Here is a 19088-nt window from a genome sequence, read left to right as displayed (position 1 = left end):
GGCTAGGTCGTCATTATGTCCGGTTTCGGGGTTCACTCTGGTGAAACCTCGGGCGTTAAGGCGGTTGTTGTTCAATGCTTGAACACTGTTCCAAACGGAACGAGAGAGGCACTTGTCATCAATACACTTATCACTAGTGCGCCAACTTTCAGAAGTTGAAGGGTTATCGGTGGAAAGGTGAGAGGTTATAGAGGCCGTTCTTTCTTGGGCGGGTTCAGAGGAAAAGGGCGAGGAGTGGGACTCAGAATCAGAGTCAACCATAACAACCTTTTGGTTATTAGAAATTTTGTCATCAAGGGAAGGAGAAGAACAAGAAGGGTTTTTTGGCAGACATTTTGGAGAAGCTTCAGGAAAGGGAGATGAATGGATAAAATAAAAAAAAAAAAGAGAGAAGAAAAAGTAAAGAGAAAAGAGAGGAACTGACCGAAGATAAGAGAAGTAATGGGAATGCAGCGAGCAATGGTGGTCGGAATACTGAAAGGTCACCGGAGTAGCAAGCGGCTGACAAGTGCAGAGAACTTCAACAAATGCAAGGGTTGAAAATAAGCAGAAGTAAAAGAATGAAAAAATGAGGATTTAGGGTTTATATAGGGAAGTCAAGTAAGGAGAGAGAAGGAAAGTGGAAAGGACACGACCTTTTTAAAACGTTTTCACAAATCGAGGCAATCCCTCGAATTCCGCGTGAAAAGACTGCGGCAGTTGAAAGCTAATGATGACAATTTTTCGGTAACGGTGCAACGATAGAAGAAACGGCACGAAACAAGCAGTATTGGGCGACTAGGCGTGAGCTTCATAAGACGAGCAGACTCCAAAAAAAAAAAAAGTGATCTCTTGTCTTGTGGGCTTGTGGGCTAGGTCAGATAAGGCGAGCTTACCGCGGGAAGGGCGGAAAAATCATTTCTATCTTGACTAAGACATTTCAGTTCCAGAAAAGATGGAGCTTCATGTCTTGTGGGCTTATGGGCCGGGCGGGTCGTTATAAGTCCACTGACCCGCCCGGTAAGGCCAGCAGAAAAGTGATTAGGACATAGAACCCAGCTTGAGGATGTGGGCCCGAGTTGTTTTGTCTTGTTATATTGTACACATGCATTTGTCTTATTCAACATAGGGATTTGGGCCCTGCATGTAAGGCCCAAATCCATGAACATTCTAGATAAGGATTATTCCTACTATAAAAATGATGTCCTCACCTTGTACTAGGAACCTTTTGAATCATTAATGAGATTATTTCCTTATTTACGTATTACTTACCTCTTTTAGCTCTGCTAGGGTTTTTCAAGGGTACTTTATTACCATTGCCATACCTTAGACAGGAACAGTTCTGGTAGTACATGTTTGATTGTAAATGAATAAAAACATTACTACAAGAGCTAGCCAAAAAATGATGTGGTTGTTCCCGACTCGACCACCTTCCGTGGAGGATACCTGTGGTGCTGAGTTATGCCTTGAAACACTTCTCCCCCACTTAGTATTAGAACATATCTTAATGTGTCAAAATCATGCTTTTAAATTACAGTTGTGGTTTCAGTAAATTCCTTACAATTACAAATGTGACTAATGTGGCCGCTGCAATCACAATATAGTTGAACTAATTAAAGAAATCTTGGTATTTCTCTGCAATTGCAATCACAGTTGTGGTCGCGATTGTACTTGCGCATTGTAATTAAAAACCATATGCACATTCTTGAGACTGTTGAGACATAATTTTGCTGCAGATTCAGGTAAGAGAAAGAAGCTTGATGGTTTTAATCTGTTCGGTAATGGGGTTGCTGAAGATATAAGGGACTCAAACATAAGGAAATCTGAGCCCAAGTATGATCTGAGAAAGAGTTTTGCATGGGACAGTGCCTTTTCTACAAATTCAGGTACAGTTCAAATTCTAATGGAATTTATTAAAACACTTCCATTTAATTTTAGTAGTGTTGTTGACCACAAGCAACCTCAGGATTTCTGGAAATAGATGAGTTGCTCAACATTTCAAATTTATGGCAAAGCCAGAATGGATGTGACATACTAGGCCATGAGGAGGATCAGCTTTTGCCTTTGAAGTATCCAGAACCTGAACATAAAGTTGCAACTGATGAATTCAGTTTAAGAAAAAGTTTAGCTTGGGATAGTGCATTTTTCACAAGTGAAGGTGTGTTTAACATTGTTTGAAATCCTTCAAGAAGTTTCTGCTAATCAAGTGTGTGATTCAATATTTTTTTATTTTACATGTTTGGACATTTTTTTGTGTGCTTTCTAAGGAATTTTGAATCCTGAGGAATTATCCCTTGTAAACAAAGGGTTTAAGAAATCTGAGATCAGTATGCTTCCTCCAATAGAAGAACCACGGATCTCATGTGAGTCGAATTGTACAACTGAGAGTGATGGGTCCTCATTAGCAGAAATGTATCAGTTAAGTGAAGCATCATGCACAAGAGCTTCAAGCTCCAGAAAACCAAGACATAGAAACATGCAAAAAGAACATTGTAAGTATGACAGTTTTATTTGATGCCTCTTGATGACAAAAGGGTGGGGAAGAATTTTCAGTGTTAAAGGAGTAAGCACTCCTTCCATCCAAATACAAGCATCTACTTCATGTATTGTTTTCATTTCCTAATTTTAATTTTTTTTTTGAGTAAAGGAAAAAAGACAAAATCAGTTCAAATTAAGCAATTATCACAATGCACACAAAGGCCTGAAGGAGTTGAGTTCTCTGTGCTACGAGAGTACTAAACATTTTCTCGAAAGTCTATATTATTATATGTTAATTTATAAGAAACAGATACTCTGCTGTGGGTTTCCTACATTCTATTTTCATTGAATAACACTCTTTCTGCTGGTTACTTTCAGCAACAAAAAGGATGGAGGGGGTCCCTAAATTACAGGTAAGTTCCTTTCATGGACTATTTATGTGGCATTGAACTTTCTATTTACTATGATTCTATCTACTTAACTCCAGGTAAAATCAAGGCAAAGAAGCCAAGCTGCTATAGATGGAAATCAACCAGAGAGAATAGCTAAGGAATCTACTACTTCACAATTCAGGAAGGCAAGTATTTAGTAAATTGAGTCTATTGTTAATTTGATTTAATTTTTTACTCTATACAATTATGCATTAGCAGAATTTATACATTGTAAAGAAACCTAGAAGGGGAGCCTTGGCGCAACAGTAAAATGCCGTTGCCTTGTGACTAAGGTCACAACTCACAAGTTCAAGTCCTAGAAACGGCTTTTTGTGCATAAAAACAAGGTAAGGCTGCCCAAGTGGCTGGTCATCATCCGCTGTGAGTTGCGTAGGGGAGGTCCAATGATCGATTCCTGACGGTTGCAATTTATCTTTCCGATGCATCAAAAAAAAAGTTAATGATTAGATAAATATGAATTTAATGGTAATGCACACACTCTATACATTTTTACACAGATATTTATTCATTTAATGATAGATTGTCAAATAAAAAAAAGGCTTTTAATTTAATTAAAATAAAAAGGAATATAAATGTCTTTGAATACGTGACATTCAATTATTGAATGTCTCTGTAAAATACTTTGACACTGAAAATGCACAACCACAATTTTTTCCTACTACCATTAGACGCGAAAACATAAGTTGCAGCTGCTTTAGCCTTTTCACCCGAATCAAATAGAGTGCTGCAAACCCCAGATTTTGTTGGAAAATAAACTTGTTCCTATAATTCATTAGAAGAAGGAAAAACTCTGATAAATATATCCATCTCAAAGCTTAACCTTCAAGTTATTGTATTGTCAAAAATTGCTGCATCGCCTGGATTACTTCAACATTACGTTCTAATATTTTATTAGTATGTTGTAGCTATAAAAGGCAAGGTGATGTTGTGGGTTGTGATATCTAAGACGAAGAGAAAAAAAAAAAAACAAAGAGTGAGAGACATTACATAGAAGCTCCGACGAGCTTAATTGAGAAATAAAACAAAAGGGAGGAAATATGTAGAGTCTAGAGAATTGAGTGTATCACATGCAAGGCCGTCTCAACCAATATTGAGGCCTAAAACGAACTTTAAAAATTGGGTCTTTATAAAATTAATTTTAAAATTGAAAGAATCAAATTAACAAACACATAAATAGTTCAAGATGAACACATACCTGTAAGCGGTGTAGCACGCACGCGCACGTAGCACGCACACACACATTTATGTATATAAGCGGTGTCCAGTGTCCTACTTTTTGAAGATTAATTGTGGCAGGGTATCAGTGGCGTGTCTCAGTGTCATGTCGGTGTCAATGCTTCATAGATTTTGAGACTTGAGGAGAACAACTTAATAAAATAAAGAGTTAAAGAAACTTGAGAGGGAAAATGAAAAATAGAGCAGGGGAGAGGTCAAGAGGAGAAGAGAAAGAGGAAGAATTGGAGAGGGTAGAAGAAGACGAATTCAAAGAGATCAAATGAAAAGTCACACTCTTTCTATGCTTTTTATCAATTCAAAATACACAATAAGTTAAATTTAATTAAAAATAAATGTTGCACTTAATAGGTCCATTTTTTTAGACACCCACTATGTTATTTAATTACTTTTTCTATTCTTAGATAATTTCATTTGAAATATATACAAGTTAAAAAAATCAAAATTTTGGGGCCTAAAGCAAGGGCTTTACTAGCCTAATGGTTGAGACGGCCTGATATTACATTGAATATGAAGTTATACACAAGAGAAAGAAACAAGACGAGAAAGAAAGAAGCACTGAAACTAGCAAACAAGAGAAAAGAAGAAAGATATATATAGCAGATATAGCTGCTACTGTACAGAGGGAAAATAAAGCTTGGTGTGCATAATGCATTAAACCCGGAAACCAACTAAGATAGCTCAGCCCTGAACCCCCACCTTTAAAAACCTAAGGTCACTCAAGGAATTCAATGAGCTAGGAGCCTTCTTCTTCTATTATTCCTTGCTGTCCCACCTTTATAATCCAGCAAAATCTGTACTCTGTTTGCAATTTGGTGAATGAACCTGTGGTTGTTATTCCATGATTCCGCATATATATTAATCGATATGTTATTAACATGCTTTGCAGTATTTATGTTTAAGAGACGTGATTTGTTGTGATCACTGTTGTTATTGTTAACAGTACTTTTTAAATGATTGATCGCATTTTGTTTGGAAAAGAAATTTTTTCTTTGCTGTGGTACTTAAATCAGATTAAGGTGTGGTATTCAAGATTAGTTGGTTCAATAATAAAGATTTATGTACCGATTAAAATTTTAGAGTTTTAATATATCATAGTAATATAATGTTGCGTTCTGTTTTTAGGGATATGAGAATACGAGTTGTGTTTTTTGAGTTTTGTTCATCTCATCAATTATGGTTATTTACGCGCATCTCCATCATCATCATGTATTTCTACAACTCGTCAAGTTTTCATTTAAAAATAAATTTCATGAGATAAAAAATAATCTAACGAGAAGAACTATAGAAGCAAACAATAGCTTATTTAATTATAAATGTTATAATTGACAGTGATTTCTTTTTAAATATTTAAAATTTATAATTTGTTATAAAGTAAAGATTATACAAGTGTGAAGGTAGAGAGGAGGAGAGGGAAGCAGGAATGAGACAAGTAGTTCTGTGGAATGAGGTGTGGCTGCTTGATGCAGCCTCCTCTATTTATAGCACTAGTACTAGGTCAATTACATGGAGCTGAGATACATGGCCCAAGCTCATAGAGGAGACATGGCCCAAGCCCATATGGTCATCCTACTCACAACACTCCTCCTGGATGACCATCCCTTAAGAAGAAAATCTAAGCAAGTGATGGAATATAGGAGAAGAGGGGAGTAAGAGGTAGAGAGGAGCAAGAGTCTAGAGAAATGTGTGAATGAGGATTGTGCTGCTTGGTGCAACCACCCTTCTTTATATAGCATTAGGTCAAGAAACATGGGCCAAGCCCATACTTTCTAGTATGGTCCAAACACCTAACTTTGATGGTCATCTAATTATTCACAACAATCGCCCTGGGTGACCATCCCTTAAGAATGTGCCTCATTAAAAACCTTACTAGGAAAAACCCAGTGGGATAAAAACCTAGTGAAGGAAAAAGAGTACATTATTCTATAGTTCGTCTTTGTACATTGCCTCATTAAAAACCTTACCATGAAAACTCAATGGAAAAAAAACACAGTTAAGGGAAAAAGAGTACAATACATATTAATTGAGATCTTTCAGCCGACGAACTCTCGATATTTTGCACAAGCTTCTCAAATGTTGTTGTTGGAAGATGTAACACCCCGATTTCCAGGTGTCACTTTAGTAACTAAAAATAAACTTTATGCGGAAAACAGGTAATTTTTTTTTTCCGTTTGATTCCTTTTAATTAAAGCTATAGAAAATAAAGACATAACCCAGCAACTAAACTAACCGATATACAAACATATATACATGTACAGCCTCAGCTGCACGCCCACGTCACGCGCACTCGCATTGACTCCAAAGTAGTGTGCCCGTAGGCAAATATATACAGATCCAGAAACGTGAGTAAGAAAGTTATAATTACAATCCACTAGGAGAAAGTCGGCCTCAAAATGGCCTAAGCAAAGACCCCTATGGTCCGACTGACTCACCGTGATCCCTCAGTAAGAGAACCACACAAAAGCCATGCGTCGGGAACCTACCCTGTCCCAAAAGCAAAACGAATCAGAGCTCTACACAAAATATGACGCCTGCCTAAACCTACCCTCCCAGTACCGCTCAAAGCTCCTCCTCCTCCTCCTCGTCGCACGGCGAGTAGCTATCAACGTCGGTGTCGGAGTCAGAGTCCAAGTCCACAACGAACTGAAGTCGGCAAGTTGAAGCTCAGCTCCATGCGTCGTAAAGCTCCCTTCGTTAGACGTCCACGCTCGTCAGTACGGTCCTCCACGACCTTTCCCCGGTGCGTCGCCCGATGACCCACAAGATAGATCACCCAAGCGGTGGGGGCATGTCGGTCAACAAACTCAAACCTGATCCCCCCCCCCCCCGAGGGAGAGACCATCGAAACCCAATCCGCCGTCGACGTCTGGCAGCAGGCCGACCGCCCAAACACAAACATGAAACCAAAGCCAAGGCGCTAGGGTCAACTCACGGAATAGAGTAGATATACAAACAACATGTGATTGGGGATATATATATATATATATATGTTGTTATATATATATATAAAAATATACTCCTAGCATGTTATCGGCTCTAACAATAATTCAGTAATGCAAACAGCACACAATTCCAGTCAGGGTGAATATGTATGCGTGAAATGCAATTCAATATGATCCGGATAGTTGTTTGGAATGGGCACCATCGAGTCAGTCCTAACACCGGCCTAGTGTTTAACCATTTCCGCTCGGGTGTCACTTACAAACCCATGCATAGTCGGATCAGCCCGCTATGCCGAAGATACACCCAGGTGTTCTTCGATGAAGGCAATCCCCAACCTTCGTGAAGCATTCCCGTTCTTCACTAGTGAAGCATTCCCGTTCTTCACCATTCGTGAAGCATTCCCGTTCTTCACCGGAGCCCAATCTTTCGATTGTACAAACCCCGAATGATGCATGATGCAATATGGTCAGCCAAACATCGAATCGTCCTCACAACACAAGTGTTTAGCTTAAAACCCAATTTCAAAACCCAGGAGTTTAGTGTCGGTCAATACAACACAAACTCCAACAACAAGAGTACTAGAGTACTCGGTGACTTTCAATCATCACCGTGGCTTTTCCCCGTCTTTCGCAATCTTTTTCCCATTGAGATTCCCTATGGTTTATTCGTTAATGAAAACATTTCGAATTGGATTAGTCAAGTTATGAGTTTATTTCTTGAAGTCTAAGTTTCCTAAAGTCTTTAGTTTCCAAGATTCTATTCATTCTAAGTTTGCCAAAATCCCACCAAATGTAACCCCCGGGGAAAGTCTAAGTATATAAACGATAGCTAAGTCTCAAACCTTGAGTTTGGACTTGCCTAGGGTTGTTCATCCAACCCGAAAGATCAAAAGGAATCAGTTCAGTGATTCTTCGCTCCGAAGTCGTGTCAAAACGCACAATTCAATAACATCTCAATATCATAAGTCATGAAAAACATAATAACATTAAACCATCATCATAATCAATATCAAAATAAAACATAAGTCGAATTTATCGACGCCTATCATGCAGTCTTAGCTAAAAGGTAAGTTGCCCTAACCTCGAGTTGCTCCAGCCTCGTGGTCTAAGTTTCCTTCACACAATTGCTCTGAGAAACCCAAAGTTCCTTCAACTGAACCTCGGAGAAAACAAAGCAGAATCCAAACAAAATCGATTAGCTCGATCACAGTACAGCTAATTAACGATAGACAAAGCATTGAAGCTTCAGAATACAACAATCGAGTACGAAAAGACAAGTTTTCGAAAACGAAAAACTCCCCCCCCCCCCCCACACAACATGCTCTCGGCCAAAAGAGGAAAAGAGCTCCGGCTCTTTTTCTTCGATCTAATCTGATTATAAGGTAGTTTTAGGGTAAAACTAAAGTAAAGAAACTGTCGGAAAAATTTTCGGACGATCGGATCGAAATACGGCTATTCAGGGGCGTTTTGGTCCAAAATAAAAGCTCAAAACCTCAAAGTTAAAACTTCGGAAAACAAATTTGACAGCGATGTTCCTAACGACATTTGTAGCAACTAATCCTAAAGGCACGAAGTCGGATTGCGAATTTTCGACATTAAAGTTTCGAAATGTGCGCCAAAAAGGGTTTTGAATCAGTTTTTCAGATCCTTGACAACTCGATCAAAATCGGCGAATATCGGCGAGTGTTCTAGACTCTTGGGCAAGTACAAGAGATATCCCAAGCGAAAAATCAAGAAAAACGGATAGTTTTACGAAAAGCTCGAAACTTTGAGCACAGAAATAGCTAAAGAAACGCGACGAAAAGAATGATCAGAGGTAAGAATCAAGCTAGTTACCTCGATACCTTGAAGTAGGGACAAACAGCTCGAAGATCGGTCGAGTTTCGGCGAAATTCTCCTCTCCTCTTTTCTCTTCTCAATCCGCGGCTTCAATGGGAAGTTATGGGAGATATTTTGAATTTTTTTACTATTTATAGGAAGACGAAATCGCGGGAAAATGAAAATTTCGCGATTCCGATTTTTGCAGCACATTCATCGATGAATTCTAAGAGAGATTCTGGCGACAGATTTCTAGAACTCAAAACAAATCTCTATAATTAGGGAAAAACGATCTCTAAAATCCCAAAAGCGGTGTAAGTTAATCTGTCCCGAAAATCTACTTTTTGCTGTGAAGGCCAGACGACAAAACTTCGTTCTGAAGAAAGATTGGAAACATCGAAACAAATCTGGCAACGCGGACGGAAACTTCGTTAAAAGCTCCGAATAGAAAAAGTTTTTATTCAGTGATTGAATTTAGGGTTTCGAAGCAAAGAAATTAGCGTCGTCGGACTTCCGAGAAGTGAATACTATCGTGCGTACAGTCCAGGGTTCCGAACTGAAACACTGGTCGAAGGAAAAATAAAGAGAACTTTTTATTTTCCAAATGATTTGAAATCTCACTTAAACGTTGCTTTAAAAGCGAAATTAGCCTATTCTGGACACTCTCGCCATAAGGCAGGTGTGCAGACGACTCGCACTAACTCCTAAAACAACTATGAAACATTCCTCAAGCAATTCCTGAACTTTCTTCTTCATCAATCTTTCTCAAACGGCGAACTCCTGTCACGCTTACACTGATTCTACGCTTGAGTCGGAAATTAACTTGCTCTGTAAATCCAGGTCTTACAATACTCCCCTCCAAAAAGAAAGTTTCGTCCTCGAAACTCAGAGTTCTGCGAAAAGTCCGGGATACAGTTCCTTGATCTTGTCTTCCAATTCCCATGTAGCGTCTCCCGTATCGTTGTTCCATATCACTTTCACTAATGCAATCTGCTTCCCTCTCAGCTGTTTCACTCTTCTATCCCCAATACTCACTGGCGGTGCCTCAAAGGTCAAATCATCCTTCAGTTCAACGTTGTCTGGCTCGATTACATGAGTCGGGTCTGGAATGTACTTCCTCAATTGCGACACATGAAATACATCGTGAATGTTGGAAAGAAACGGTGGTAGCGCAATCTGATACGCAACTGGTCCAACACGTCGAGTGATTTGGTAAGGTCCAATAAATTTTGGCGTGAGCTTCCTTGACTTAATAGCTCGTCCAACCCCCGTAGTCTGAGTTACTCGTAGAAACACATGGTCGCCCTCTTCAAACTCTAGGGTTCTGCGTCTCTGATCAGCATAACTCTTCTGTCTGCTCTGTGAAGCTCTCATCTTTTCTCTGATCTGCTTAACCTTCTCAGTCGTCTGTTGCAGCAATTCTGGCCCAATCAACAAACTCTCCCCATCTTGATACCAACACAACGGTGTCCTACACTTTCGACCATACAAAGCTTCATACGGTGCCATCCCAATGCTCGCATGAAAACTATTGTTGTATGTAAATTCGATCAATGGCAGAAGATCATCCCAGCTACCTCTGTTATCTAACACACAAGCACGTAGTAGATCCTCTAACGACTGAATAGTTCTCTCTGTTTGCCCATCAGTTTGTGGATGATACGCCGAACTCAATCTCAGCTTGATTCCTAACGCATCATGAAGAGCTCCCCAAAGGTGCGAAGTAAACTTTGAATCCCGATCAGACACAATACTCGTCGGAACTCCGTGTAGTCTCACAATCTCAGCCACATAAATCTCAGCCAACTTTTCCACGTTGTAGGTAGTTCTTACTGGTAGGAAATGCGCTGACTTAGTTAAACGATCCACAATTACCCAAATCGAATCGTTTCACTTCTGTGTTCTTGGCAAAGCTACCACGAAATCCGTGGATATGCTATCCCATTTCCATTCTGGCACGTCTAAACTCTGTAACATACCAGCAGGTCTCTGATGCTCTACCTTAGCCTTCTGACAAGTCAAACATGCAGCTACATACTCGGCCACTTGTTTCTTCATTCCCGGCCACCAAAAATTCAGTTTCAAGTCTTGATACATCTTTGTCATTCCAGGATGAATGCTCCATTTGCTCTTGTGTCCTTCATCCATGATTAGCCTTCTCAATTCTGGATTGTTGGGTACACATACTCTTTCCTTGCATCGTAGGATATTGTCAGTTCCTATCTTGAACTCCGGGTCTTTCCCTTGAATTACTAAGTTCCTCTTCTCTAGCAGAAACGCATCTTGCAGTTGTTGCTCTCTAATCTCTTCCATCAGTCCACTGGCGATTCTGATCATTCCGAACTTCAACTTTCCCTCAGACGGTGTCACACCTAAACTCATATCTCGAAATTGTTCCAGTAACTCCAGCTCTTTAACCATCATTGACGAGACATGCATCTTCCTACTAAAAGCATCAGCAACTACATTTGCCTTCCCAGGGTGATATTGCAGCGTAAACTCGTAGTCCTTGATAAACTCCATCCATCTTCGTTGCCTCATGTTCAACTCCTTCTGATCGAACAAGTATTTAAGACTCTTGTGATCGCTAAATATCGTGAAAGTACAACCATAGAGATAATGCCTCCAGATTTTAAGCGAAAACACAATGGCAGCTAACTCCAAATCGTGAGTCGGGTAGTTCTTCTCGTGAGTCTTCAACTGTCTCGAAGCATAAGCCACCACTTTCCGATGTTGCATCAGTACACATCCCAAGCCTTGATGAGAAGCATCACAGTAGACCTCATAAGGTTCCTCCGGTTGTGGCAAAATAAGCACAGGTGACGTCGTTTAAACGTTCCTTCAGTGTCTGAAAACTTGATTCACACGCCTCAGTCCACGCAAAAGGTTGATCCTTCCTCGTCAGTTGAGTCAAAGGTCCAACAATCTTGGCAAATCCCTCAATGATGCGTCTATAATATCCAGCTAAACCCACAAAACTTCTGATCTCTGTCACTGTCTTCGGTTGTTCCCAAGCCAAAACAGTCTCTACCTTCGCTGGGTCCACAGCTATGCCTTCTTTTGAGATAACATGGCCTAAGAAATTGACTTCCTCCAGCCAGAATTCACACTTGGAAGGGTTCGCATACAGCTTTTTCTCTCTCAACACTTGTAAAACTTGGCGCAAATGTCCTTCATGTTCCTTCGCGTCCTTCGAATATATCAGTATGTCATCAATAAACACCACCACAAACCGATCTAAGAATTCATGAAAGATGCGGTTCATGTAATCCATGAAAACAGCAGGTGCATTCGTCACTCCAAACGGCATCACGAGGTACTCGTAGTGTCCGTAACGTGTTCTGAAAGCAGTCTTCGGTATATCCTCAATCTTCACTCTGATCTGATGATAGCCTGACTTCAAGCCTATCTTGGAAAATACGGCAGCCCCTTGTAATTGATCTATCAAATCGTCTATCCTCGGTAACGGGTATTTGTTCTTGATCGTCGCCTTGTTTAGTTGTCGATAGTCCACACATAATCTCGACTTTCCGTCTTTCTTCTTGACTAAAAGTGCTGGCGCTCCCCACGGTAAAACACTTGGTCGAATGAATCCCTTTGCTGAAAGATCCTCTAACGACTCTGCTTCAAAACTAAACGCCCTAAAATCCTACGTATCGTACCCATAAGGAATTCCCTGAGGTCCTAGCTTCCTTATCGGCGCATCGGTAAAACAACTTCCTAGCTCAGCGTGCTATTCTAGACCTCGTGTAACTTCTATAGTTAAATCACGAGCAACTTCGAATAAGGTCCTACTAGGGATAATAATCATAAGATCATAGTCTTAGTAGTAAATACAAGTTAGGCGCGTCACACTCGTTTCGAAGATAAAAGAGTAAGTTATTCTAGAATAAGAGAACAATTAAAATATTACCATCGTTTCCACGTTCTTCCTCGTTCAACTCCTCAGCTCTTGCCCCTTCCCTGGTGTGAACCTTTTCCTCTGCAGCAAGTTGTTTTCCTTTCCCAGCATTCTCTGATGATTCGCCCTTGGGTGCCTTGCAATCTATGGAGAAATGTTCCGGTTGGTTGCAATTGAAGCATAGACTTCCCTTGATCTTGCACCTACTGGCATAGTGCCCGTTTTCCCCACAGTTGAAGCTTAGAGGTCCCCCGTCTGGACACTTGTTATTGTAGTGCCCCACTTTCCTGCACCTGTAACACGTCACTGTTTTTCCCGAAGTCTTGTTTCCTGTCCCTCCGGTAGCATCATTCCCTTTCATCTTACTGTCAGACGTTCCCTCCTGGAGTGTCTTGCAGTTCACAGCTAGATGCCCCTCTCGGTTACACTTGAAGCATCTCCGTCCAAACTTTCCGCAACGAAAACATGTCACACCTTTGTCACCAACTGGCTTCCCTCCAGTATCAGCAGTCATTGGTTTGTACACTCTTGAGATAAGATCTCTTCCCTCGGGACGCTGATACGGTCCCCACTGATGGTAGCTCTCCATTCCGTTGTAGCCTTGGGAACCTGACCTCATTGGTCCCCCAGCTCCTGTTCGGTTCATTCCTCTTTGTTGATACATTGCCATCGCCATCAGTCGTTGGTGATTCTCACGTGCAGCCTCTTCAGCGCGTATGTAAGCGCCTTCCGCAGCCTGGTTCATCATTGCCTCGATCAGTGTAGCTATTGCCTCCGCCATCCGGTTAGGGTCCACCATCCTATATCTCATCAAACGTCCAATTAGTACTAACCATAAGGTAGTACCAGACAAACCATTCAATATGATTAAGTAGTAACGCAAACAATTAGAGTGAAAATCGCCCTGCAGACAATCAAGTTTCACTCTTTGCAGAGTCACACAACCTATCACAGAAGACCTATTCCCCAAAGACTCCCAAAAGACTCGACTAAGCTCTGATACCACATTGTAACACCCCGATTTCCAGGTGTCACCTTAGTAACTAAAAATAAACTTTACGCGGAAAACAGGTAATTTTTTTTTCGTTTGATTCCTTTTAATTAAAGCGATAGAAAATAAAGACATAACCCAGCAACTAAACTAACCGATATACAAACATATATACATGTACAGCCTCAGCTGCACGCCCACGTCACGCGCACTCGCAGTGACTCCAAGGTAGTGTGCCCGTAGGCAAATATATACAGATCCAGAAACGTGAGTAAGAAAGTTATAATTACAATCCACTAGGAGAAAGTCGGCCTCAAAATGGCCTAAGCAAAGACCCCTATGGTCCGACTGACTTACCGTGATCCCTCAGTAAGAGAACCACACAAAAGCCATGCGTCGGGAACCTACCCTGTCCCAAAAGCAAAACGAATCAGAGCTCTAAACAAAATATGACGCCTGCCTAAACCTACCCTCCCAGTATCGCTCAAAGCTCCTCCTCCTCCTCCTCGTCGCACGGCGAGTAGCTGTCAGCGTCGGTGTCAGAGTCAGAGTTCGAGTCCACAACGAACTGAAGTCGGCAAGTTGAAGCTCAGCTCCATGCGTCGTAAAGCTCCCTTCGTTAGACGTCCACGCTCGTCAGTACGGTCCTCCACGACCTTTCCCCGGTGAGTCGCCCGATGAACCACAAGATAGATCACCCAAGCGGTGGGGGCATGTCAGTCAACCAACTCAAACCTGATCCCCCCCCCGAGGGACCATCGAAACCCAATCCGCCGTCGACGTCTGGCAGCAGGCCGACCGCCCAAACACAAACATGAAACCAAAGCAGAGGCGCTAGGGTCAACTCACGGAATAGAGTAGATATACAAACAACATGTGATTGGGGATATATATGTAAGGCCCAAGTTTTTCAGTTTATACCAAGTGAATAAATTCTTATTCACCAGTAGGTTTGATGCATGGCGAAGGGAAACCTGAACAAGAGTTTAGTAAATGAAATAAATGTATGAAGGAGAAAGTTCAGGAAAAGTCTAAGGATTGTATCGAAGTCGATTTAAGTTATAGCACGACTAATATTCGCATTTAAAACCTAGGACAAGAACCTTAGGAAACAAAACTATGTTCCAGCTTTGGAACACTATAGGAATATAATTTCCAACAAACTTCCAGCTTTGGAACACTGTAGGAATTTAGTCCAAAAATATTTAGAGAAATATTAGAACTTCTCTTTTTCCATATATCACAATCATTTCGAGGCGAAACTCTAGGATCTACGAACGTCCGATTCCAATCATCGGAAGTTTGCCGAAACCGAATCCCTGGTTTTTCAAAACCCTAGAATCAACCGTCAATGAAGACTTTTTCTATTCAGAGCTTCAAATGAAGATTCTACACGCGTACACCCATTTCTCTTGATGATTTCAATCTTTCTTCAGAAGGAAGTTTTCCATTCCGACATTCGATGCAAAAAGTAACTTATCGGGTAAAATAGTTTTACACCGACTTTGCATTAGTCACCTAAAATATAAGGAGACCTCATTTTAGTTTTGGAATTCTTTCGCCAAAACCTATCTTAGAATTCATGGAGAATGAAGCCGGAAAAATCAGATTCGCGAAACTTTCATTTTACCGCGTTTTGCCAACCTCTATATATAGCCAAGAAATGAGAAAATATCACAAATTTCCACCATTTCTCTCCAAAACCTGCGAATTTGCTAAGAGGAAGAAGGAAGAAGAGCTTTTGTTCATTTCTTGCTTGATCGTCGATCAACCAGTTGCTACTTCAAGGCTTCGAGGTATAGTCGCTAATCCTTACCTCTGATCGCTTTTTCCATAGCTTTTCTGTAGAGTTTTCTGAGCGGATAGTTTATGGGTTTTTGCAAAACTATCCTGAATCTTTCATTTCTGATTCTAAACCTCTTCCTTATGCGCCCAAGATCACTTCTGCCGGATTAGATTTTCCGTTATGTCGCCGGAATTCCGCCGGAATCAATTTGAGCCTAAAATACCCATTTTTGGAGTTTTTGGTGTAAAGCTTCAACCTTTAGGCTGAAAACTATCGCCTTAGCTTAGTGCTAGTAGGATTAGTTGTCATAAACGTCGTTGGTGACGTCCCTGCAAAATTTTATTTTTGGGATTTCAGTTTTGAAAATCCTAAGTTAAAAATCATGACCAAAATACCCCTGCGACAGTTTTTGATCCGATAATTTTTCCGAGTTCAGAATACCCTTAGTTACGGCTTATGAAAGCATAGGAACCAAGTTTGATCGAAGAAAAATCGAGCCCCACAATTACCAAAAGTGGCCGAGCCCTATAGGGGAGGAGGAGGAAAATTTCCTTTTCCGAAAACTTGTCTTTCGCGCTAGATTATCGTACCTTAGAGTATAGATTACTTCGAGTAACCTTAGTAAGTATCGATAACTTAGTTTTCGATAGATTCTGATAGTATTTCTGTGGTTTTGCTCTAAAGGTGATTTTGAGGAATTCCCAGAGGAGCAAGCCTTTGATTGTGAACGAGTGTTAGGAGATCGTCCTGGAGAATCTACAGGTGAGGGCTTCTCACTGAATCTCTAGTTAATGCTTAGGGTCGATGTTTCGACATTGTTTACTGTTTATGCACTGGAATTGTGTGTGATTGGAAAATGTTTTCTGAGGCTTCGGCTGACAATGTAGATGATGCATCTACTGAATGTTTTTGATGAGTGAATGACATGCTAAGTGCTAATTGGGTAATTTAGGATGTGTGGTGCATGCCTTATATGCTAGGTGCTATGTGGTTATTGCTTAAGATATTGACATATGACATGTTGATTGATTATGATGAGTTAATTCTGCTTTTGCACTATAATCTGAGTTTCTGAACGGTGAGAAAAGCGGGCAGGTCATGCCGATTTTATTTTGAGAGTTTTGAGAAAGCTTGAAAGGACGAATGAGATTCGGGCCTTGTTGTGGTGTTGTATGGATCGAGACATTCTCTGGAGTCATTTGGGGATTAGGAGATCCCGAGAACTTATAGGATTCGCGATAAGACTAAAAGGATAATTATTTTGTAAAGAAAACTCATAAGACATTAAACAACCTCTAAATCTTTAAGTAATGGTAATAATCTCGGAAGGAAGCTTTGGATGCAAATCATAGATTTGGAAAATGAGAAGTGTCGTCGGATCCCAGCATTGAGAAAGTTGAGGGGCTTCGAGTATGTAGATGTTGTGGTGCTGTTGGAGCAGCGTTTGTTGTTGTGCTGTTAGAGCAGCTATTGTGGTTGTGCTGTTGGAGCAGCTATGTTGTTGGGTGTATCTTCGACTTTGCGGCGCGAATCCGTATGTCCAAACCCGACGGGTTGGGCCGATTCGGCAATAATTTTCACACGCGCGAATCCGTATATTCAATCCGATGGATTGGATCGATTCGGCGGTAGTCACTCAGGCACGCGTGAGTCCGTATGTTCAATCAGAGGGATTGGATCGATTCAGCGATTGCCATTTTACCTCGCGTGAATCCGTATGTTCAATCAGAGGGATTGGATCGATTCAGCGATTGCCATTTTACCTCGCGTGAATCCGTATGTTCAATCCGAGGGATTGGATCGATTCAGCGACAACTTTTCGACACGCGCGAATCCGTATATTCAATCCGATGGATTGGATCGATTCGGCGGTAGTCACTCAGGCACGTGTGAGTCCGTATGTTCAATCAGAGGGATTGGATCGATTCAGCGATTGCCATTTTAACTCGCGTGAATCCGTATGTCCAATCCGAGGGATTGGATCGATTCAGCGATAACCCTTCGACTCGCGCGGATCCGTATGTTCAATCCGATGGATTGGATCGATTCGGCGATAGTCATTGGACACGCGCAATGTCCGTATGTTCGACTCTTTTGAGTGAACCGACTTGGCGTTGTCATTTGTTGCGTGTGCGAGTCCGTATGTTCAACCCAAGGGGTTGGATCGACTCGACATGCCTAATTGTGGGAGTTGCGTGTGCGAGTCCGTATGTTCAACCCAAGGGGTTGGATCGACTTGACATGCCTAATTGTTGGGCTATCCTGGGGATAAGTCCGGGAAACTGGTAGTTTCCGAGTATGTGATACTCTTTGCTTGTTGAGCAGTTGTGACCATCGGTTTGAGATGAGTCGGATGATCCGGAGATCATCATGAGTTACTATGTTGATGTGAAGAAGTGTCTTTTGTCGCAGAATCGACTTTACCTTAGGGTAAGCTTTTAGAGACTTTAATTTACCTAGAACACGTGGCGACGTGTCGAGTGAGAGTTGGAGACGTTGTTTGACTAATCATCCTGCATTCATGCATACTGATTTAGTTGTCGAGTGTGATTGTTATTTGTTAATCCTATTTGGAACATGTTAATTGTTATTATTGCTGTTAAGTTCATTATGGAAAATGCAACCCTAGGATGTTATCCCTAGCTATAAGCCTAAGTGGCTATTCACTTATCTATATCTATTGGTGCTATTATTTATGTAATTCTTTGGAGTTGACCCTCGCGTCTTCTGTGTGTGCTTTGGCGGACAAACGCCCTTTGTCAGATGTCTTTGGCGGACTGGTTCACGACGGTTCACCCTTCGGGGGAAACTAGAGTTGGGATGCTGGAACAGGAGCCCATCGCGATAGCGAGCGGAGGACGGATGGTGTACATAGACTAGGTCGTTCTGGATTTCGAATTCGGACGACGATCATGCCAGCATGTAGGATTGAGTGTTAGTCTGAGCTCCTCGAGATGGGATTAGTGTAGGAGTAGAGTCTTAGCTCTGAACATTATTTGTTTCATTCGGGACAGGGTAGTTTCCCACCTATAGCTTTTTGTGTGGTTTCTTTACGGGAATCACAGAGAGTTGGTTGGACTTAGGAGGTCTTGTTTCAGGCCGATGGGCCAGCTTATTCTCAGTTTTGAGGGATAGTGTTGCGGACACTTACCTTTAGATTTGGTTTGTACATTTTGCCTTCGGGCGCTACACTTTTCTTTCCGTCACTGGAGGTTACTCGTGACGAGGTTGTTACTTACAGCGGGGGCTGTTTATATATTGTATATTAGCTCTATTACTTTTCGCTTTTGGGTTTTAATTAATTCAGTCTTGTCTTAGTTATTATCGGAAAAAAAAATATTTCACGTTTTTCCGCATTAAGTTTACTTTTGGTTACTAAAGTGACGCCACCGAAATCGGGGTGTTACAATATATATATATATATATATATATATATATATAAATATACTCCTAGCATGTTATCGGCTCTAACAATAATTCAATAATGCAAACAGCACACAATTCCAGT

General features: G+C 41.1%; 1 protein-coding gene and 1 long non-coding RNA gene across 2 annotated transcripts; both read left to right on the top strand.

Annotated features, from left to right (window-relative positions):
• The first annotated feature begins 441 nt into the window (after positions 1-441).
• Positions 442-15849, top strand: LOC130736359 (uncharacterized). Its single transcript, XM_057588195.1, has 7 exons — positions 442-535; positions 1716-1865; positions 1946-2137; positions 2247-2471; positions 2836-2870; positions 2945-3034; positions 3108-15849. The coding sequence occupies exons 1-7, from the start codon at positions 442-444 to the stop codon at positions 3156-3158; spliced, it is 837 nt and encodes a 278-aa protein (XP_057444178.1). The 3' UTR covers positions 3159-15849.
• A 223-nt stretch (positions 15850-16072) lies between these two features.
• On the top strand, positions 16073-18840 carry LOC130737911 (uncharacterized). The gene is made up of 2 exons (XR_009019028.1): positions 16073-16342; positions 18344-18840. It is a non-coding gene; the product is annotated as an uncharacterized LOC130737911 (long non-coding RNA).
• The last annotated feature ends 248 nt before the right edge of the window (positions 18841-19088 follow it).

The sequence above is a fragment of the Lotus japonicus genome, chromosome 2, assembly GCF_012489685.1.
Source record: "Lotus japonicus ecotype B-129 chromosome 2, LjGifu_v1.2".
Lineage (NCBI taxonomy): Eukaryota > Viridiplantae > Streptophyta > Magnoliopsida > Fabales > Fabaceae > Lotus > Lotus japonicus.
This window is presented reverse-complemented; position numbering and strand designations above follow the sequence as displayed.